This window comes from Octopus bimaculoides, chromosome 2 (assembly GCF_046866305.1).
Source record: "Octopus bimaculoides isolate indiv1 chromosome 2, ASM4686630v1, whole genome shotgun sequence".
NCBI lineage: Eukaryota > Metazoa > Mollusca > Cephalopoda > Octopoda > Octopodidae > Octopus > Octopus bimaculoides.
Genome location: NC_142929.1, coordinates 38886960 through 38912061, shown reverse-complemented (window position 1 = coordinate 38912061; position 25102 = coordinate 38886960). Strand labels below are relative to the sequence as shown.

General features: G+C 33.1%; 1 protein-coding gene across 1 annotated transcript; it reads right to left on the bottom strand.

The window, feature by feature from the left end:
* Positions 1–13872: 13872 nt before the first annotated feature.
* On the bottom strand, positions 13873–23164 carry LOC128247102 (adenosine receptor A3-like). The gene is made up of 2 exons (XM_052965928.2): positions 23021–23164; positions 13873–16076 (listed from the first exon to the last, which is right to left on the bottom strand). The coding sequence occupies exon 2, from the start codon at positions 15044–15046 to the stop codon at positions 14099–14101; it is 948 nt and encodes a 315-aa protein (XP_052821888.1). The 5' UTR covers positions 15047–16076; positions 23021–23164; the 3' UTR covers positions 13873–14098.
* Between the last annotated feature and the right edge of the window lie 1938 nt (positions 23165–25102).

Sequence of the window (25102 nt, the reverse complement as noted above, 5' to 3'; positions counted from 1 at the left end):
TTTATCTTCTGTGCTAGTTTCCCTGGGCATATTGCTCTTGTCAATGGATTCATCTTTTTAAAAAACTTATAAACTTCTGTAGGTGTGGAACATCCTGCAACACACCTTTGTCAACAACTCTATGATGGCACATTGTTTCTGATTGGATCCCACAATTTGCTTGTGATGAAAAAAGAACAGAAGAATATTTATTATGGGAAAATAGTTACTACCAACACATGCAATTTGATTGGCTTATGTCTGTTAATAAAAATGTTATGACCACTTTTACATTACTTTTCAGACAACCCTCAGATATATGTATGTATTTATTTATATGTGTGTGTTTGTGTATATGTATGTATGTATGTGTGTGTATATGTGTATGTGCGTGCATATATATATGTATGTACATATGTATGTATATAAGTATACATACAGGCATATATGCATATATATGTGTGTGTGTGTAGGTATATATGTATATGTTTACATAGATATATGTATACCTATATGCATGCATGTATATATATATATATATATATATATATATATATATATACATATATATATATATATACATATATATATACATATATATATATATACATATATATATATATATATATATACATATATATATATATATATATACATATATATATATATATATATACATATATATATATATATATATATACATATATATATATATATATATATATACATATATATATATATATATATATACATATATATATATATATATATACATATATATATATATATATATATACATATATATATATATATATATATACATATATATATATATACATATATATATATATATATATATACATATATATATATATATATATATATATATATATATATATATATATATATAATATATATATATATATATATACATATATATATATATATATATATATACATATATATATATATATATATATATATATATATATATATATATATATATATATATATATATATATATATATATATATATATATATATATATATATATATATATATATATATATACATATATATATATATATATATATATATATACATATATATATATATATATATATATATATATATATATATATATATATATATATATATACATATATATATATATATATATATATATATATATACATATATATATATATATATATATATATATATATATATACATATATATATATATATATATATATATATATATATATATATATATATATATATATATATATATATATATATATATATATATATATATATATACATATATATATATATATATATATATATATATATATATATACATATATATATATATATATATATATATATATATATACATATATATATATATATATATATATATATATATATATGCATACACACGCATATACATATGCATATTTACATTTTTGTCAGTGAAATTTTAGAGAATAAAAGACAGCATTCTGCTGCACTTGATTATATAGAGCCTATAGTATAGTAAATGCTCTGCCATAACCTATATTCCACAATCCAGTTGAAAACTACAAACACTGATTATTGGTTCATTGAAACTGATACAAAATTTCCGTTTATTAACTAATTTATTTATTAATGATAGTGGTGCTAGTTATGCTATACCCTCTGTGGTCAATAGATGCATGCAGAAGTTTCAAAATGAAAATTTTTTCTTATTTACTTAATGTTTTTGTAGAAATAAAATATTATCTAAGGACTGTATAAATATAGGGCAACTTTACAGTGAATCTTAGTTTGTAAACATAGAATTGAAAAGACTAGATAAGAATTAGATAATAAACAGGCATTATTGTGAGCTGGATAAGTTCACTTTGCAACAAAGAGGTTTCATGTTCAATCCCTCTATGTGACACTTTGGCTATGTGTGTTTTATCATCATCTTGGGTTTACTATTGGACTGTGAGTGAAATTTGCTTGAAAGGAACTGTGCAGAAGCCCAATGTGTACATGTATACATATATATACAATATATATATATGTATATATATATATATGTATATATATATATATGTATATATATATATATATATATATGTATATATATATATATATGTATATATATATATATTCATGCACACAAAAATAGATATGTGTGTACATATATATGTGTGTATTTATGTTTGTGTGTGTGTGTGCAGGGGTGTGCATGTTTGTGTATTGACAAAACGCATATTGGCCAAAAATAAGCTGCTGATAATATGCGCTAAAATTCTGCTCAAGCTGTACAGATACTTCTTTGATGCTCTCACCATCAGAACAACAGTGATGCAGCAACTGCCCATTGGAAACCAATAATTTATGTTGCTAATATTCATAAAATGCCTTATATATAATAAATAAAAATATAAATAGGTAAAAATCTGTTAGATATGCAATGTCAAACTGAAAACATGCGCAAAATCCAGTTTCAAAAGTAACTGGGAAATACTTGTTGATTGTAAAAACAGAAGCTCAGGGCAGTATGTATGTATGTGGTAGTAATTGAGAATGTGGATTAATTGGGTGACAAATAGTTGTTTGGTGATAGTAAGTATATAGGTAGACGAACCAAGGAATGTGTGAAACTAAGTAATTCAAACAGTTCCATGGCTCATAACCAGGAAAATCTAAGCTGAAGCCATCCAATCTATGCAAGCATGAGATAAATATTGTGAAAATTTGAATGATAATGATTTTATTTTATTCTCTCAAATATTTTATTTATTTACATTTTTATCTCCTGTGATATCTTTCAAGAAGCACAAACTTAAAAGATTTAAGTTTATGTATCAATGAATGAAAATAATAAAATTGTAACAATTATACATCATGTATGAACAATTCTCCCATTAAAAGTGTATTACATAATACATTCATAAAGTAATTTCATTTTTTGGAGAATATGAAAAAATATAATTTCCTGTGTCAATGTGGAATCAGAGGCAGCAAAGCTAAATTGTAAATTTTGATAGTTTTTATACTTTTTTTATTATTATTATTATTAATTTGTTTCTTTTTTCTTTTCCTTTTTTTTTTTTGTACATTTGACAGATAGACATTCAGTTATTTATTTTTAATAACTAATAAGGAAGCCAAAGACTGAAATTGGCAGGGCCTCCAAAGAAACTTGGCAAGGCAGTACAAGACTGCTTTCAGGCCCTGAGAGGTAGGATCCTCTCAGAATTCAAGGGGATTATGTTTCCTTTTCTTTTTCTTTTTTTCCAGGGCCCGATAGATTGTCATGGCCTCATTCCTTGGCTCTCTGGGTCCTTGAATTTTCCCTTTTAAAAACCCTGAAAACTATATTATGCATTTTGTTGTCAAAAGACAGAAGATATAAATTTCAGAAATTATTGTAATGGTTTACCATGTGTTTTTCTGTTTATTGTTTATGGATAGAAAGTGGAAGCTAGTTTAGAGATTGTTATTAACTCAACTTAATATTTAAAAAAGGAGGGAAATAACCTCAATGATGAATTTGGCTGACTAATTCAGTGGTTTTCAATTCAGATGCTGCACTATTCTGGTATGATATGGCAAGCTGCTACATGTGCTGAAATGTTTTCCAGAAGCATCTCAAATATTTTAATTTTGAAAAGCAATCCCTGCTACTGCATAATATTTCCCTCCAAATTAAACTTGCTAATTAAAAGAGATGGTTGAAAACCACTGAGAGTAGTACAAACAAAAATATCACAATTGAGTAGTACAAGAATATCACATTTCTGAGCACTTTTTACTAGAATCAGCCTGCTCCCAGGGAGCTCAGCCTTCAATATAGTTTTAGTTCCCCAGTTGTAGCTATTTCACTTTACTTGTATGTTACTAATCCTTTAGAGAAAGGTATGAATGTTGCATAATCTAATTATCTCCCAACTGTAAATCTGTGAAATTATGGTTATTTCAGAAATGCATATTTCTGAGTGCCATAGTCCAGTTGTGCACTATAGTCCAACTGTGCACTATATAATCCAGTTTAGCCCAATTTGATAGGCCTGAATGCAAAGAAACAAAGCCTCTTCCTAAGACGACATGACTAATTACAATAAAAATATAAACATTGTTATCATAATCTTTCTCATCTGCATATTCATCATCACCATCTCCACTATCATCTTCATTGTTATTGTCATCGTCTCCCTCACCTCCACCACTACTGCTGTTACCGAATCAGCTTTGGTTGGAGGTAGAGTTCCATGTTATTATGTTAAGCAGTTGAATCCTTGATCTTCCCCTGACACATGAAGTTTTGGCATCAAGTGATTGAATTTCATAAATAAATAAATCAATGAATTGGCCCCTTTAATAAACAATTACATTTCTCCCTACAGTTTATTTGTAATCTCTACGGAATTCCACTGAGTGCCTTCTTGTAGAAGGTTGGCCTCTGAAAAGTGTGCAGTGATCTAATAGGTCAACTGTTTATAAATAAAGTTTACAATTTAAACATTTTAATGTATTGCCTTGTTTATTTCTATCTGCTTTTCTCTCCTCATATTCTTTTTGTTACACTTTTTATTTTGTTTTTTCAGTCATTGGACTGTGGCCATGCTGGGGCACCACCTTGAAAAGTTTAGTTGAACAAACCAACTCCAGTTGTCAAGCACACACACACACACACACACACACACACACACACACATATACAACAGGCCTCCACACATTTTCCATCTACCAAATTCACTCACACAGCTGGGGCTGTAGCAGAATATACTTGCCCAAGATGCCATGCAGTGTGACTGAACATGAAACAATATGGTTGCAAAGTGAACTTCTTAACCTTTCAAGCAGAACCCATTGCAGAGGATGCCAGCAGAATATTTTTGATTTCATCAAGTGCTGTGTTTTGGATTTTGTCATGGGTGATTGTTTAATAATAACATGACACAAGTCAAACTATCTACAAGGAATTTGTTTAGAATGAATTTATATGAATCATGTAAACCACGATCATTTTCATACACCTTTATTCCATTAGTTCATGGAAATAGTTTGGAAGCACTTTTTGTTGTATATCACCTGACCAGTCCTAATAGTATAGACTTGTAGTTAAATGTATTCCAATTATGACTACCCTATCACATTCTCAGGCACCCAAAGCCACATCATACAGTGTTATTTATTCTAAGGTTTACAAATCAAGTGTTTGTAAATAGTTAGAGAAAGTGTTCATATGCTGATGAAAATTCCAACAAGAATTAAAACAGATTTAACTGTTCCCTCTTTTTCTGTTCACAAACATACTGTATTGACATATTGTTTACATTCATCGTAATATACTGTATTGGCGATTAAATCTATTGATATGTTCTATAGTATATTATATAGTATCATATCAATGAAATGAAACTGGCTACCAAGAGAAACGTTCAATATCCAAATTGGTCAATCCAGTTTGCCTTAACCCCTAATATTAGAGAAGATTTATAAGCAGTATCTTTATGGATAGTTAGAGAGAGTATGTAGTTACTGAAGAAAACTTCAACAAGAATTGAAACATACAATTATCAGTTCCGTCTTTTTCAATCCATAAACATAGTTCATAGATATAGTACTAACATTTATCATAACACACAGTATTAGATATTAAATCTATTGATAAGTTCTATAATATATTATAGTAATAAAATGAAACACTGTTAACACACCAGTAATTTGATATGATATTTAGTTTGAAAACATAACCTGATGCTTAAACACCTCTGGTTTTGTTAAGTAACTTTGTAGTTAGTTTTAATGTATTACCACTTATACCATTACAGTACAGTATTTTATTACAATGTTGCTGATCACTGTATCAAGTGTTTCAAGTAAATGAATGTACATGTTGCAAATTTATATCCATACTTTCAGGTCGTACAGCATGAATAAAAACATTACTCTACAGTGAACTTAATATTTTTAAAATATAATTTCACATTGCAGTTGTTTCTAATTCAACAGCAGAGTTTTCCAACCAATTCTTGATTTATTAAGAAAAATATCTCCACCTCTAAAGAATGTATCATAATCACAAAATGGCAATTGAGACCAGCACCATATTAGGAAGGGAGATAATCTCAATAAGAATTCTTCAAAGTTAACATGTTATTAAAGGAAAAGGACAGGTTTATTGTCTGATGATAAGAGGACAATCATAAACATGTGTTTCTGTTTCAGCAGGCGTCATCAACACAAAAATTGTCCTATCCTTCCACCTGTAGCCATGGGATTTAGACTTCCACAAAAGGAGTAGAACACATTTATGGCCAAGGTAATTTACATAAATTAAACAAAAATGACATAAGAGAAATAATTCAGAAAGGCTAGTGACATATATGCACATATATACAAGTACATCATATAGATATACTTGCATACACACACACACACATACTTACAAGCATACATTTGCACAGATACATATGTAGAAATATACATAAACACATGCACTTACATACATAACTTATGAGTTGCTGCATTAGGAAGCAGTGCATCAAGATACTGCATTATCTTCAGACTGAAATCTTGTCAAAATACCTGCAACAGAATTGACTCCAATTTAGATACCAAAGTAATGTAAAAGGAAGTGACAGGATTCCACACTGTTTCCAACTATCAATTTCATTCACAGGTTTGGGTTCACTTCAGGCTCCATCAGTAGCCATTTGTATTGTGCAGTGGGATCAAACTGAAAAAGGAACTTCTTTTGATCTCACTTCTTGATACTTCGAGCAAATGTCTTCTACTATAGTTTGGATTGGCCAATTCCTTGTGAGTGTAAAATTTGGTATACAGAAGTCTGTTGTATATATATAGATGATGATGATGATGGTGGTGGCTGTTGATTCATTTCCACCACTGACAGGTGAGTATCAGTGGTGGCAAGGGTTTTAAGTCAAGGGTAACTTTCACAACACCACAATTACTCTCACTAGCAATACCAAGGGTCCCATAGACAAGCAAAACAAAATATCTGGGTCAGTAGAGCAGCAGGTTGCATAAACGAGTAAACCTCCTTGAAGACTAACAAAGAACAGGGGTCCCTCACTGCCAGTAGGTTTACTGCAACATCAGGCACCAGCCCAAGTATTTCTACATACATATATATATATATATATATATATATATATATATATATATATATATATTATCATCATCATTTAACATCTGTTGTCCATACCAGTATGGTATGGTTTGGATGGTTTGACCCGGCTGACACACTAGAAGGCTGCCCCAGACTTCACTCTGATTTGACATGGTTTTCTATGGCTGAATGCCCTTCCTAACGCCAACTAATCTGAGAGTGTAATGTGTGCTTTTATGTGACACCAGTATCTGTCACAACCGTGATTTTGCTTGGCTTGATGGGTCTTCTTCTCAAGCATGACATAATGCCAAAGATCTTAGACATTGCCTCCGTGAGGCCAAACAATCGATAGGAACTCAGCCACTTTGCCTCCATGAAGCCCAATGCTCAAAAGGTGTTCTTTATGTACCACCAGCATGGGTGCTTGTTACCACGATTATGATTTCACTAGGTTTGATGGGTCCTCTTGAGCACAGTACATTGCCAAAGGTCTCGGTCACCAGTCACTGCCTCTGTGAGGCTCAGAGTTTGAAGATCATGCTTCACCACCTCGTCCCATGTCTTCCTAGGTTTACCTCTTCCACAGGTTCCCTCCACAGTTAGAGACTGGCACTTCTTTACACAGTTGTCCTTGTCCATATGCATCACATGACCATACCAACACAATCATCTCTTTTGCACACCACATCTGATTCCTCTTATGCCTAACTTTTCTCTCAAGATGCTTACACTCTGTCGAACATGCACACTGACATTGCACATCCAGCAAAGCTTACTGGCTTCGTTTCTTTCAAGCCTATGCATGTCCTCGGCTGTCACAGCCCGTGTTTCACTGCCATGCAGCATAGCTGTTCGAACACAGGCATTCAAATAATCTGCCTTTCACTCTGAGAGAAAGGCCCTTTGTTGCCAGCAGGGGTAGGAGCTCTCTGAACTTTGCCCAGCCTAATCTTATTCTCACAGCTATGCTCTCGGAGTATCCACCTCCACTACTTAGTCACCTAGATAATGGAAGTTATCTACTACCTCTAGCTGCTCCCCCCCCCCCCCGCCGGCAGTTGATGGAGTTTATTTTCTACAGTATTTATTGTACCTGTGCATCTTCCACATACAAAAGCTAGTTTCCCTATTAACCCTCCTCTGATATTGCTGCAGCTTTTGTGTGTCCAAAGCTTACATTGAGTGCATCTTATGAAGTTTCTACCTACACTTTTCTTACAGATCAGGCAGAGCCAACTACCTGAAGGGATTTGTGATTTGTCTGTCTTCCTACTTACTAAGACTTTGATTTTTGCTAGGGTAACTCAAAGGTACTTTGATTCTAGGCAAGCTGGCAGAATCGTTAACACACTGGGTGAAATGCTTAGCAATATTTCATCTGTCCTTACGTTCTGAGTTCAAATTCCGCTGAGGTCGACTTTGCCTTTCATTCTTTCGGGGTTGATAAATTAAGTATCAGTTGCATACTGGGGTCGATCTAATCGGCTGGCCCCCTCCCCAAAAATTTCCAGCCTTGTGCCAATAGTAGAAAGGATTCTATACCTGGAACTTCTTCTCTAGTTCCAGAAATATAGCATCAGTGATGCCACTTCCTGGCACAAAACCAAACTGCATCTCATCTAATATAACTCTTCCTCATTAGTTGGGCTATGACTCTCTCCATAACTTTCATCACCTGATCCAGCAATTTGAGACCTCTGTACTTATTTCTATCTAAGGCATCACCTTTACCTTTGTAGTAGTTGACTATGGTGCTGCTACACCAGTCATTGGGTATGACTCCTTCGTGAACCACCTGATTTACAATACAGGTGACTAGACCATAACCTACACTGCCAGATATTTTAAGCATCTCAGCAGTGATTCTTTATGGGCTGGGGGCTTTTCCAATCTTCATATCCTTAACTACTTTATCTACCATGGAACTGTCGATTCAGGTAGCCAGTCCCTCAATTGGATCAACAGTTAGAAGACTCTTCTCCTCCCATTCATTCTCTACATTCAGCAGTCTTTCATAATGGCATTTCCAAACCCCTTTCTTTGCAGAATCATTACATGCAAGTGCACCACCATCCATACACACACATTTCTCTCCTATGACATCATGATTTTCTCTCACACACTGTCTTGCAATCTGAAACATTTCAGTTCTTTAGTCCTCACATTGCAGAACATAGATAAACTTCTTCTTTACTGCTTCACCCTTGGCTAGATATACTTGTCTTCTAGCATCCCTTCTGGCAATCTGATACAATTCCTTGCTACCACCATTCTTCCAGACCTTCCAGGCCTGTTTCTTTGCTCTAGTAGCCCTGTCTGCCACATCTTTCCACCACCACCACGTTACCCTAGGTCTGGATGGGACTTAGCATCATCCACAAATTTGGTCTGTGGCACTCAGCAAGCTGTACTTCAAGAATTCTCAGTTGCTCTCTATGTCACAAATCTGTAACTCCTCCTCCATTTCATCAAATTTCTCAATTAAGATGTCCCTAAATCTCTGACCATATGAAGGGTCCTTAAGTTTCCAAATTCTTCTTTTCCAGATTGGTTTACTTCTTTGTATCCTTCTGGTGTAGAGTCTAAAGTCACTAATGACTAGTCTATGCTGGGGGGTGCATTCTTCATCAGGGACAGTCTTTGTATTTAGGAGCAACCATGCATCCCGTTGTCTGGTGAGAATGTAATCGATCTAGCTAGCACAGACACCTGATTGGTAGGTTATCAGGTGGCTGGCTGCCTTTCTGAAGTTAGTGTTGCAGATCAAAAGGTTATTTATATCACAGAACTCCAGTAGCCTTGTTCCTTCTTCGTTTCGGGAACCAATTCCATGGCCCCCATGCATTCCATAGATGTTACCAGGCTGCTGTCTGACATGCCCATTGAAATCCCCAGCCACAAAGAGGAGATCATTGTCATTTGTCTTTGAGGTAGCCTGCAGAAGAATATCATAAAAATTGTCCTTCTGTTCATTTTGTAGGCCCGCTTGTGGGGCATAGGCAGAGATAATTGTCACTATACTTTTCTGTAAGACTAACCTAAGCTTAATCACTCTATCACACACTCTGACTACCTCTATGACCTTATCCACCCATTTCTCTGCAAGAAGTATGCCCACATACCTACTCTGTCACTGTTACCTCCCCAGAAGATTTCATACCTATGTGTCTTGCCTATGAGGAACCTGGCTGAAGCTCCTCTCCACCTTACCTCTTGGATGCAACATACATCAACACGCCTCCATTCAAGCATCTCAACAATCTCGCTAGACCTACCTTTCTTTGAGCCTACATTGACAGTGCTGACTCTGAAAACTAGGAAAAGGAGGTGGGAGGGAACATGGGAAGGACTAATGTTCTTCAGCACTGCAAAAAAGGTTTCCATGATCATTTGATAACAGACATGTCACATCAATTGTTCTTGTTTTAACCTACCATCATTGAAACATGTTGGAGGTGGGGTGTGAGTGTAATGTAAGTATTGTAAATATAAATGTTATAAGCATCGTAAATCTATGCGTTTCTGCTGCAAATATAATAGGTCAATGTTTAAGTAAATGAGATGTTATTGGTTAGTCCATTATGTATAGACAGAAAGAGGTAGGTGGATTGTAGGATGGAGGTATGCAAGTCTGTCAGTGTTTCTGGTATAAGAGATTTTCAGTATTAGTGGTGGGGGTGGGAATGGGGGGTGGGTGCACTGCAAACAAGCAATGATCAGCATCACCACATACAAGAGATAGAGAGAGAGATAAGGGATCTGAGGCCTTTAGCAAGGCAAGGATCATAGCAAAATATGGAAACACAAGGGATATGTAATATGATTTGTAAAGTTATTGAAAAATTAAAGAATTATAAGCCACAAAAGTTATTTTAACTCAAAATACAAATATATATATATATATATATATATATATATATATATATCTTCTATCTCTTACTTGTATCAGTCATTTGACCACCTTGAAAAATTTGTGTCAAATGAATTGAGCCCAGTACTTATTATTTTTGTAAAGCTTGGTACTTATTTTATCAAACTCTTTTGCTGAACTGCCAAGTTACAGGGATGGAAACATGCTAACATCAGTTGTCAAGTAATGGTGGGGGACAAGTACAAACACACAGACATACTCACACACACAGACACACACACACATATACAATGGGCTCATTTCAGTTTCCATCTACCAAATCTACTCACAAAACTTTAGTCAGCCTGAAGCTATAACTGAAGACACTATAAAACAGTAAATTTGTTTTTCCTCTTTTCCACCATTAAATAAGAATGAGGGATCCTCTTAAGCCAATATGTATACCACTAGGAACCTGTTTTAGCTATCAAAATAGACAATGCTCCCTCAAACCACTCTCTTACAAACTTGAAAAATGGCACATTGAATAATTTAGTCCAGTATGAATTATTCCTGAAGAAGGGAGCTTGAATGAGTATGGATTAGATACTTTTGATCATAGATCAGGCATGGATAGCCTTTTTCAAGCAGTGGGCTGCATGAAACATGCCTCATCATCATCAGGCAGTCTGTGATGCTAAAAAGTATGCATGGTAATTTCAGAAAGCCTCACAGGACACAGGTTGCCCATGACTGCCATAAATCTTCTAAATTAGGACTGACTTGGGGCTAAACAACAGCAGCAACAACAACATCAACAATAATATGCAAATAGTCATTTGTATAGTTTATTTCTTTATTTAAAAGAATTTACACTGCCGCTCAGAAAAGCTATATGTAGCTGATAATTTACAATGTTCTTTTATGAACTCCCATCATATAGATTGGGAAATATTATGTACAATAGTCTTCTATGTCATCAAACAAACATTTTCAAAACCACAAATGTATATGACTGCATTGTTTTGACAAAGAATGTGAAAATAGCCAGATGGTGCACATCTTAGTAGTTACTGAAATGTTGCACTTGTTTGTTGTGATGTCAAATAAATGTTGAAGAAAACCATATACAGGTAATTATTGGTATTCTATCACTCTCTCAGAGATCTCACAGCATCTTATAGGTACCATTACTTGCTTCAATTTCTCTCTTACAAACAAAAGCACTTTAGTCTTTGCAATGTTAACTTTCAAATTTTAGACCATTCTTCTAGTTTTGGAACAAAAGAGATTCATTAATGAGAACAAAGTCATTAGCATATAAAATTCCCAACACAAGAACTTGTTTTAAGGTCTTCTAATAAGTTGAAGGGAACTAATGACAGATCTACACCAATCTGTACACTTAATTCATTACTGAATTCACTTCCAAATCCTTTCTTAAAGGACTTTTATCCATGGCTGAAACAACACTCTCAAACTAACTTTCTTCTTAGCATTTCCAGACTACTGAATTTAAGCTTTTTCTAGGATAATAAGTGTGAAATACTGTTTTTTTTTATTTAATGCTTGCAATGTTACAAAGGAAGTCAGCAAGATGAAGCATATTCCTCTTTATATCAGAGATTTTGCCTACTATTTTAGAAGTAAAATATGCAATTGTCACATGCATGTCTTCTCAAGTATGTAAAATGATTTTCTCCGATAACTAAAACTGGGTCTTAGATTGATTGGCTCTCACAAAGTACGCATCATCAGAAAAAATATTTAATTTATGAAGATACTAAACATGAAAAGAAAACAAAATCCCAAACAAACCCAAAATCATCAATTTCTGAAATGACACAGAATTATTCGATGGCAAGAGAACATTTAAGTCCATAATTATCTCTAGATTAATCATTTAACTGTAAAAGTAAATTTCATGGTTATTCCTGTAATCATATTAAATATCTACAATATTTATACACATATAGGCGTAGGAGTGGCTGTGTGGTAAGTAGCTTGCTTACCAACCACATGGTCCCGGGTTCAGTCCCACTGCGTGGCATCTTGGGCAAGTGTCTTCTACTATAGCCTCGGGCCGACCAATGCCTTGTGAGTGGATTTGGTAGACGGGAACTGAAAGAAGCCTGTCATATATATGTATATATGTATGTGTGTATGTGTTTGTATGTCTGTGTTTGTCCCCCCCCCCCAACATCGCTTGACAACCGATGCTGGTGTGTTTATGTCCCTGTAACCTAGCGGTTCGGCAAAAGAGACCGAAAGAATAAGTACTAGGCTTCCAAAGAATAAGTCCTGGGGTCGATTTGCTTGACTAAAGGCGGTGCTCCAGCATGGCCACAGTCAAAAGACTGAAACAAGTAAAAGAGTAATATATATAATGGATATTTTGTTTAAGTCACGTTGCCTTAATAAATTTAACATATCTCAACAAAAGATAGATTGATATATGAAGGTTATTTCTGCAGTTAAGAGTAATGAGATTTTGAGCAGATACATCTGATTTTCACTGTAAAAGACTTCAAACACAAGTCAGACTCATACTCAGATTTGTAAATGTTCGTACAGTTATCTAGATCTGTGGCTACTTCATCAGAACAGTGCTCATTTAAAATAGATGCTTTGATTGCCTAATAAAAAGTAATTTAATTGGAAAGTACACTTAGGTTTATATAATAAAAGAATTTCTGAATCAAAATTGATTTGAGGCTTATAATACCATAGCATCTGTAAACAAAGGAAGTTGCAATAACCAAATCAATATTAGATGATCGTTTAGAAATCAAAATTAAAAGAAAACAGCAACGCAATTTCAACCAATAATCTATCGGTGTGCAAACATTGCAAATAGAATATTGTTGAGTTTTTGACAATTTCATTTAACTCAATTGAAAGCCCAAACCAAATATTTCATATTTAACAACTTTATTTTAGCAATAAAAAGTTACACATTTCACAGTTATTTCCATACAAAAAAAAGTCTAAGTTTCTTATTAACCTGAATGCTCTTAGTTTTCAAATATTTCTGAAAATATTTCTGGGAAGTTTTCTTTATTACTTAATTTTAAAATTGTAATATTACAGTTTTTTAAATTTTTAATTTTTTCATTTATATATTTTTACAGAGATTCTTGTCAGTGATTAATAGGCTGCACTGTGGCCCTTTTGAAACAAGTATTCAAGCGTAACATACGAATAAACGCATTTCGAAATTTTGGCACTTTCCACCCATATATAACTGGGTTGACAGCAGAATTAAGTAGCTGGATGATGATGGAAAAACGAATCAAAACTTCATTTGCATCCGGACTACTAAATACCTGTACTACAGCCAAAATGCAAGCTGGGAAGTTTAAAATTCCGAAAAGAATGGTGATGCAACACAATTTGTAAGTGAAACTAATGTCATCTGGGCGATGGCCAGTTACTGACACAGCGGAGTGACGAGCATAGTAAAAAATACGGGCATAGAAATAAAGAGTTAATAACAATGGTGAAAAGAGTAATGATAGTGGCACCATCAGAAGGGCTGAAATTGTTGCATTTCCTCTCAAAAACACACATGCCCGTGTCTTGTTGTCATAGGTGACATTAAGTGCTCCAGTCCACATGACAGCCATGAAGGAAGCACCAAAAGCCAAACACCAAACTGTTGATAAAATGAGGAACACGTTACGTTTAGTAAAAGTGTTCTCGTACTGAGACCGTGTCTTCATCGTCAATACAAAACGATTATATGAAATGGCAGCTAGTGTATTTATTGAAGTATAGACGAATGTGGCTTGTGCTACCACCGTTACATGACATAAGCCAAAAGGTTGTCTGGCAAACATCATCATTGTACGTAGAGGAATTACGAAGAGGCACAAAATCAGATCAGCGACAGCTAAATTACATACAAAAGACTTTGCTTTGGTTCGAAGTTCATCAAACAAAAATATAGCCAGGATGACTAAAGAGTTGCTGAATGTGCCCACAGCTGAGATTAATCCCAATAAGGTGACTTGAAGGGCAACAGTCCAGCAACGTGCAAAGTCACACGAGCTGTCGGAGTTCACTTCTTCCATGGTTAGGTTATCCATTCACAAAGCAATCAGTTAAAAATCAGTTATAATGCTTAAATTTTTATCAACAACAACAATAAGAGCAACAATAACAGCAAAAGAGAGAAATATAGATATGCATACATATATATGTGTTTGTGTGTATGTGCGTGAGCATGTGTTTGTGTGAGAGTGTATATGCGTGTGCGCGCACGCGCACGAAGTTAGGAAGTAGCAGAAAGAGAGAGAGAGAGCTAAGAAATAAATTGAACAACAAAAATATGTTGTCTTGAATAAAATCTGAATAAAATATTAATCAATCAATGTTTTCTGCATATATCAAACTTTATAGATGTAGATCGACAATTTGGAAGAGAAACTGTGAAAATTGTATTCCAAGTTAAAAATATGATTTTTCAGGTAGATTTCAGAGTATCTTTTGCATTATTTAGCAGGCGATTCTTAATCACCTTATAAAAAGGGAATTTATTTTCAATACAACAGTTGAAAACGTTCATTATTATTGATATTTTATTATTAATTTACCAATTGGAATAATATTGTTGATTGGATGCCAGTTGGTTGACTGAAGATGTGTTGTAGATAAAGAATATTTGTGCTACAGCAGCAAAAAGGTAAAGAGATATTATTTTAGGAGCAGCACAGATTTGGTTCTGAATATCATTTTGTAGAATGAATATATATCTGAATATACTGCATGTGACAATAAGCAGTTACAAAGGTATCGTACAATATTTATTGATATTGGTTACTAATAAATTTCAAAAACCAACAATATTTTGTTGCACAAGATGTAGGAAAAAATTTTTTGATGACTTGATAATCAATTTAGATAATATTTAGAAAAATAAGCAATATATTATTATATGTTTGCTATTTTTGCAATTATTTTTCTAAGTAAATATGTATGTAATTTCATTCTTTTCATTGATGTCACACAACTATTTCCAATAATTTCTTCATATTTTATCATTGTTGCCAGAAATGTTAAGCAACCTCTTCTTTCCTTCTGGTTTTAGAAGAAGTAGATATATCCAAGTTAGTTATTCTAAAAAGAAAGCAATAATTAATTTTAAAAATCATTTTATGAATAAAATAATAACAAAGAAACGAAAATATGTTGTTAGTGTGTTTATGTGTGTGTGTGTTATTTCTTTACTACCTACTCACAAGGGGCTACACACAGAGGGGACAAACAAGGACAGACAAACGGATTAAGTCGATTATATCGACCCCAGTGCATAACTGGTACTTATTTAATCAACCCCAAAAGGATGAAAGGCAAAGTCGACCTCGGCGGAATTTGAACTCAGAACGTAGCAGCAGACGAAATACCGCTAAGCATTTTGCCCGGTGTGCTAACGTTTCTGCCAGCTTGTGTTTGTGTTTGTGTGTGTATGTGTGTGTGTGTGTGTGTATAGAGTTAAAATAGTTAAAGTAGTAGTGATGGTGGTGGTGGTGGTGGTAGTAGTAGTAGTAGTAGTAGTAGGAGTAGTAGTAGGAGTAGGAGGAGGAGGAGGAGGAATAGCGTCCATGATGTTTGATAGACTTTCCTTGACAGGTGAGACTGGTCATGTCTGATCATAAGTAAGTCAATGTTTGGGAGGAAAAATGGAAGCAAAGAAGGAACCAAGAGGGGAAGGGTGTTTTCCCAATCCCTTTAACGGAATAAACTCCACCAAATACACTTCAAGGATCTGGTAGTGTCATAAATTTATTGTAATGCCAGCACCGGTGACAATCAGCAAGCTAGCAGATTCATTAGCACACTGGACAAAATGCTTTGCGACAGTTCTTCTGGTTTTACATTCTGAGCTCAAATTCTGCTGGGGATTACTTTGTCTTTCATCTTTTCAGGGTTGATAAAATAACTGCCAGTTAAGCACTGGAGTCGATGTAATTGACTAGCCGCCTCCCCCAAAATTTCAGACCTTATGCCCATAGTAGAAAAAATTATTACTATAAGTTCAAATCCCACCGATGTCAACTTTTGGGGTCGATAAAATAAGTACCAGTTGAGCACTGGGGTCAATGTAAGCAACTTAACCTCTTCCCTAAAATTGCTGGTCTTGTGCCAAAACTTGAAACCAGCATTAAATTATTAAAAAAAAATGATGGAAAAGATGCATGTATGGTGCAAAGAGGCAGAGATGCAGCAGAATAAGCACAAAGAGAATTAATAGTTTAACAGAAAATAAAAACTTTGGTTTTATCATTAGTTATAAGCTGGTTGAGTCCATTCATTCAAATTTATGCTTTTCACAAAAGGAGTTTTTTCACTAGTTGTGTAGTGTGTGTGTGTGTGGAGGAAGAGAGAGAAAAATAACCGATTTTAACAATTATTTTATGTAAACAATATTCATTACTATACATTTGTAGATACTCCAAAAATATTGTAATATCGGATTGTCAAATAAAATCATTCAGTTTTTTTTTTCTACCTATTGAATCCTTTCCAATGTTATTTAAATTAACATAAAAACTATTTTTATTGTAGTGATTTAAGCTTTATTTTTCTGTCACTCTATTCTTTCTCTGCAGTTTTTGCTTATTGTTTTTGAAATTTGAATAAATTTTACCTCTTTTCAAACATATGACAATGGAAAGCCAAGTATGTAAAAAAAAAAAAAAAATGAACAAACTTATCTGACTAGTCAACAGTTACGCCCATGTCATATCAAAGATCGATTTCCATGCAGGAGATTTTAGTTTTAAAGTATTTCACCAGACAAAATTGAATAATAACTGAAAGTCTATAATACATGCTGAAATATGCAACACATAAAAGCTTCTCTAACCATGCTCTACTCAGTCATACATTTTTATCTTTCTGTGACTACTTAATTTTGCTTTGTAGTCTTTCTTAATAAAACTTTGATAATGAAAAGAGTATAAAATACCTGAAATTTTGTAACAATATGGCCTTATTTTTTATTTTTTAACATATTTTTATACAATATTTTATGTATTTTTAATATATAAATTTAATGCACTTAATATATTTTTGATATATATATAAATGTATGGCATGTTGGCCAAAATGCTTAGCAGCATTTTGACCATCTTTACAGTCTAAGTTCAAATTCTGCCAAGGTTGACTATGCCTTTCATCCTTTCAGGGGTTAATAAAACAAGTACCAGTTAACCTCTGAAGTCAATGTAATCGATTTATCCTTCCCAGAAATTGCTTGCCTTGTGCCAAAATTTGAAACCAATATATATATATATATATATATATATATATATATATATATATATATATATATATATATATATATATATATATAAATGAATTTATTATAATATATTTAATATATTTTAATATATATAAATAAATTTAACATTTAATATATTTGATATATTTTAATATATATAAACTTTATCTTTAATATATCAAAAAGAAAAAGACAATATTAATGTTTGGAAAAACTCAATATAAAACTTTTTAACCAGACACATGGTCATTTTTGTTATCCTTCACTCATCCACCCTTACACACACATACACACATACATATACAAACCACATAATTAAAACTTATGTCTTGTTTGATTTTGGAAAAGAAACAAATGTTTTATATCATATTTTTGTTAGTTTTACTCAATATATATTCCATTAGTCTAAAATGAAAATGGAATCCTGTTCTGAGACAGAAGGACCCATATGGCTAGTCTTTATGTTCAGTTTCAATAGGGTACAAACATTTCATGGGACATAATGTTTGTTTAGCACATGTAGGTTTTTGTCCTTGGAAGAATTGAACTCAGTACTGTATGCCAACGAAATCCAACAATGCTTTTGCTGTATACTTCTGTGAATTATAACTCTAAGTGTATCTATTTATATTTATAGTTAACATTAACAGCTGAGTGTCTACAAGCCATGGACTAAACATACTGCTGATGACAGCATACAAACTGTGGACACTTTGTCTTGTTATTCATTGCCTCATTAACTTGACCATAATAAAAAAAATATGAGCTTTTTACATAGAGTGATCAGGTGCATTACAACTCATTGGAAAATGGCAAAAGCAAGGGCAGAAAACAGCAATAAGTCAAGTAAAGAAACACAACTATGAACCCCAAAATCAAACACAAAAAGATAGAAAAGGAACAGTAAAAGAGTTATAAAGACAAAAGGGTGCATAGACATGTCAGGAGTAGTTGTTGGCAAATATTGGGAAGCATGGAATTTTTGAAGAATGCAATGTATTGATAGCTAACCGCTGAGGTGGATATACTTCCTGTTTATTCACGCAGTCTCTCTCTCTCTCTCTCTCTCTCTCTATCTCTCTCTCTCTCTCTCTCTCTCTCTATCTCTCTCTCTCTCTCTCTCTCTCTCTCTCTCTCTCTCTCTCTCTCTCTCTCTCTCTCTCCTTGATCTAATTTACTAAAACATTACCTTCAAGAAAAGATTACAGGATATCAGTCTTGGAGTTTAAAGTGCTCAGTCTGTTACTTTTTGAAGTTTGACATATTTAATTTGATTCATGCCCGTTGCTAAGGGCAGCACTGTCCCTCACTATTCAATAGTGCACCCTCAGATTTACTCCACTTTAGTGACTTCACTTTAACATTATTACAAATTAGTGCTCACCCAGAATATTCTGAAGCACCTCTAGGCACCAAAGTCTGATGACAAGCTTGATTTGACTCTATCTGGGAATATTAAAGCTCCACAAAAAGCAGAATGCATGTTATTGGATTGAACACTTTCCCAGTTGGAGAAGCAAAAGTATTGTCTTAAGTATGCTGGAGATACAAACATGGTCAGATGGATATGTAATGCATTTACATATTGCGTTAAGATCTATTATTAGTTGGTTGTCGTATAGATTAATGAAGAAAGATTGGAAATTGAGTTAGGAGTTGATGTATGATATTGGATGGAGAAATGCAAATCAGTATAATCCAGGCCAGTATGGTAAAACAATCATGAAAGTAACAATGATAATAATGAACATGATGAATATGGTGATAATGATGATGATGATGATGCCGACAACGACGCTGGTAGTAGTTGTGACAATAGGGGTGGTGATGGTTGTAGTGGTTGTTGCGGTGATGACGATGATGAATACAATGGTAAATTCTAAAATGTTTAATATAAATTTTTACAATGATGTCCGAATAGTTTGAAATGAAATTAAATATCCAAATTGAAACTAAAAGCATGCACATTCAGTGTTGGCCTCTGTACCCCACAAACAGTTTACAAGTTTCCTGATTATGTCTACTTTGCATTCATTCTAACAATATTACCTGTAATTGTTTCTCACATTCCATGTACTTATGTGCAAGTAATACATATTCCCTCATGACTACAATGCATTTTAAGAAGTACATCGAAGATTATATTTCATTTCTATTCTGATCTCCACATTTCATTCTAATGACACTTTGCAAGGCTTACAACTTTTAATGTAATAATGCAGAAACATAAGCATTAAAAATGCTTTTGTAGAGCAGGAATCCCCCAACCACCAGGCTGTGAATCATTTAGTACTGGGCCACTCAGTAAGAATAAGTTTTCAAATTTTATTTCTGTGTTTTTGTTTTTTTATTTGGTGAAGGTGCATGGCTCAGTGATTAAAACATCAGGCTCACAATCATGAGGTAATGAGTTTGATTTCTGGACTGGGCTGTGTGTTGTGTTCTTGAGCAAGACACTTTATTCCACGCTGCTCCAGTTCACTCAGTTGTAGAAATGAGTTGCGACGTCACTGGCATCAAACTGTATCGGCATTTACCTTTCACTTGAATAACATCAGTGGCATGGTGAGGGAAGGCTAGTATGCATGGACAACTGCTGGTCTTCCATAAATAACCTTGCCCAGACTTGTGCCTCAAAGGGTAACTAGGGTAACTATCTAGAAGCAATCCCATGGTCATTCAGACTGAAGGGTATCTTCACCCTTTTTATTTCTGTTTTAAAGACTTGCAGTCTGCAGGATGTTTTTGTATTATATATATATATATTATATATGTTATATATGTGTATACTACAGGTATTAATTAAATTAATATATTTTGCACTTCATTGTGTTTTGTTATGCACATGATCCCCTGGTCTGTGGAAAAATTGCTGGCAACTGCTGCTTTAGAATATTTGATTTCTTCTCTCTAGATTTTGGATATAAATCCTACTTTTTATGTTCATTCTTGTAAAATTTATTCCTGGTCTTGTATCAAAACAAGAATAAGGATAATGTTAAATGACCTTGTCAATAGGGACAGGGGACTCACACCGGTGATAGGATCGGGTGCACAGCAAAGCTGTTGAGAGGAAGCCCCATAACATTATACAATCTCTTGTGATGACTACAACAGGTCACCCTACTGCTGTCCAGTATATGGAGCTTTCAAATGGCAGTGCTTGCACAAACAAGTTGTTTGCAAGTGATTATGACTGTAGCTTTCAGGCAGAAGAAAAAAGTCATCAGGTGGTATCCAATTTTCCTTGGGTATTTCTACATTAAACTACAATATTCTTCTGTCAGCAGTTATAGCCAGTCACTGCCAACTTCTGGATTCCAGTTCAACTCCCACTGCTTGTTCCAGAGCCCAACTAATCCATAACACTGTCTCATTTTGATATTTTAGCTGTTTTGACTCCCATTTTACATACAAAATGATTGATCATCACATTCACAAGAATCATTAGTGTAAGACTGAATATTTAATAGAACCTCCAAAATTGTTAGGAGGAAAGGAGAAAGTTACCTTCATACAAGAAATATGGCCCTGAATGCTTGCAGCAACAAAGAATGTTGAACTGGGCAGTGTGTTAGGATAAAAGAGCAGTAAAAAAAAAGAAGGATAATTTGATGATATCATTTATATAGAGAGATTCATGAAACTCTGAGACTAAGGTAGTACTGATAGAGTAAACTGGAAGTTTAATCATATGTTATGAAAAAAATGTTTGCAGGCAAAAAGCTGATGGAGAGGTGAATAAAGACCTAGTCTTGTCATACCTTCTGCTTCCATTTCATTAGGACTTTGGTACTTCTAATGCAAATAAATCTTATATTGATATTTTCTTTTTACCTACCTTCTAAAGGTTTAGTATCAAATAAATATTGTATAAAATAAATACTTTTTCAGTCAAAGAAAATAGGCCCATTTTTAAGAAAAGGAAATACATAGCACATAGGTTTTATGCAATTTAAAAACCAAAATGACGAATCCTTCCATAAACTACAAAAGTCTATAGAACGGTACTTATCTCCATTTACTGAACTGTTAGATAGAAAAAAAAAAACTCATTTTTGCTGAGAAAAGGAGGTTAGACAATCATAAGCAACTTAGAGAAGCTGATGTCTAATTTGTAGCTGAATATACTAAGGTAAGTAGAGTTAATTATTTCATCTGAAGTAGAATATGATTTGGAAATCTGATGACTCATGGAAAGACTTTATAAGTTATCTATTTTTACAGAAATCTTAAACATTATCATAAATTATGAATAGTTTAAAGAAAGGTATTGCTTGTAAAACTCTGTTTAAACAGTTTAGAATTATGAAGTACGAAATCACTTTACAAAATCTTTTATTTTACAGGTAACTTCAAAGCTAATTTGCTTATAATATATATTATTATCTATTGGCTTCATTCATAAACTACTTGAAAAGAAATTAGAAATTCTATAAGATCAGATTAAATCACTTTTTAAGATTTATGATAATTTTTGTTTTTGTTATAGCAACTCTTCAAACTTGTTCAAATTAACTTCCATGATTTTAACAAAGTTTTACAAATGAATATAAAAAAGTACTTTGTACTTGAAGTAAGTTTAATATTTTTAAAGAATAACCTCTTAGTTTACAAGAACTGCTTGCTGAAACTGTAACAATTATAGTTTTAAACATTAATTTCTTGTATGAAGATTATAATGTGATTTTAGGTTAACTTAATTATGTAAGTTTCACACATTTTTCAGTATATTTTTGATAACAATAGTTGCTTATATTTTATTAAAACTACTCACCTGTACAATGATAGCAGCGTTTTTCTCGCACACACTCGCACTTTCTAGCAAAATATCCTTTACAAAAACCTCTGGTTCTATATTGTTAGAGTTTGGTCTCCATAGAGATGAATAAAATATTACACTACATCACATGATGGGGATAGGAATCATTTTGAAAGCAACTAACCATTGGAGGAGAATTTTAGAGATGCCCATTAGTTTAATTGTCCAGCTCTAGAGTCGGATTAGTTCTTGATCAAAAATAGTCAACGAGAAAAACAATAACTAATTGAAGTAATTAGCTATTTTCCATTTCTCAAGAAACCAACTACATATAAAAAACAATCAAAAACACATAACAACCATGACACATCTCTGTTGCACACATAAGCTTTCTTATAACTGATTGAGCCAGCGCCTGTCTTCTTTCCTTCATGTTCCTCTGTCTTTTATCAGAAAACTAATCCGAGAAGTAGTTCTCAAAGGAAAGCAACATAACAATTAATAACCATAAAGATGTAGAGACCTGCTAGACATTACTCATAACAATTGGTAACATTGGTATTCTAATATCTATAAATTATTCATTAATCTAAGAAGTAATTACATTCATTTTTAAGGAAGCAATGATCTGACATTATCAGAATATCAGAAATAAAGCAGGCATTGATTTTAATTTTCTTATACAACAACCTAACTCCAACAGGCATCACAAAACCATTAAGCAACAAAAACAGGTACCCATTTTGATAATGTACACAGAAACTAGGCATTGCCCCTCTGCATGCACATGCATGCACACACACACACACACACACACACACACACACACACACACACACACACACACACACACAAAGACACACTATTTCCAATATAAGTTAAGGTAGAACTGATTCAAACTTCCACTCCTCAGAAATTATAAATTTTGTCCATACACCTAGCATTTTCGATTTATTGGAAAAAAAACTTGCTTTAATATTTTAAGAAAATCTTAGTTGTGGTTCATAAAAACAGAATTGGAAAGTAAGAGTAGGACTGGATCTTAGCAAGTTTAGTTATCAACTCTAAAAATGATTGATAGTGAATGCAACTGATTATAACATAGACTGATGTTGTCTCAATATGATTTTTTTCTAGATGAAATCGTCATAAATGTATTAAAGTATAATATCCTTACATGAAACATAATAGATTGTTGGGACAGTGCTTAACTCTAGTTTTAATGTCATGAACTGAAAGCAAGATAAACTCTCCCTTTAATAGAACAACCATCTTAGGTAAATATAACCCCAGTAAAGCTATTCAGGACAACTAAGGAAGTGAATTTTGTAGAATGATTTACACAGACACAACAAAAAGCTAGTAATGTTTAAATACTTAATGCAGGAGATAGCTGTCCAATCCTTTAGCCATAGGCCATTTACCTCTTCTCATTCATGTAAAGTATTTAGTGACTAATTAACAAAGTTCAAATAATTGTTGATATCATTAAGTGAGTTATTCTTTTAACAATTAGAATGATATATTAAAACAACACAATATATTAAAACAATACAAATTGTTCATTGTGTTTTATGTCTGCTCTTCTATGTTAACATGGGTTAGATAAATATGTTATTGAGGTATTGTTTTACAGCCGGATGTTCTTGACATTAACATTACCTGTTTTACAAGTAAGAGATATTTTATTCCATGTGCCTTCAAAGGCACAAAATGAACAGGTGTTTTATTGACAGGAGAAATGCCAACAGAACACTATGCAAAGGCTGTGACTTTCAAATAAGTAAGTGGCAAGTAAACACATTAACAAACACACTTGTATGCACACACACACACACAAACATATATTATATGACAGGCTTGTTTTGCAGTTTCCATCTACCAACTCAATTTACAAAACTTTGATCAGCCTAGGGCTATAGTAGAAGACACTTACCCAAAGTGCTGTAGAACAAGACTGGTGAAACAATGTAGTTGGAAGTAAAATTCTTAATCATGAGAAGTGATTCATATAAAACTTTGCATTTCTTTATTATGTATTGAAGTTAATATTTATACAGTGGCAGAAGTGCAAGAGCACTAAAAAATAGCTTTAAT

Coding starts and splice junctions, on each gene's coding strand:
- LOC128247102 (XM_052965928.2), bottom strand. CDS start 15,046: ATGGATAACCTAACCATGGAAGAAGTGAACTCCGACAGCTCGTGTGAC.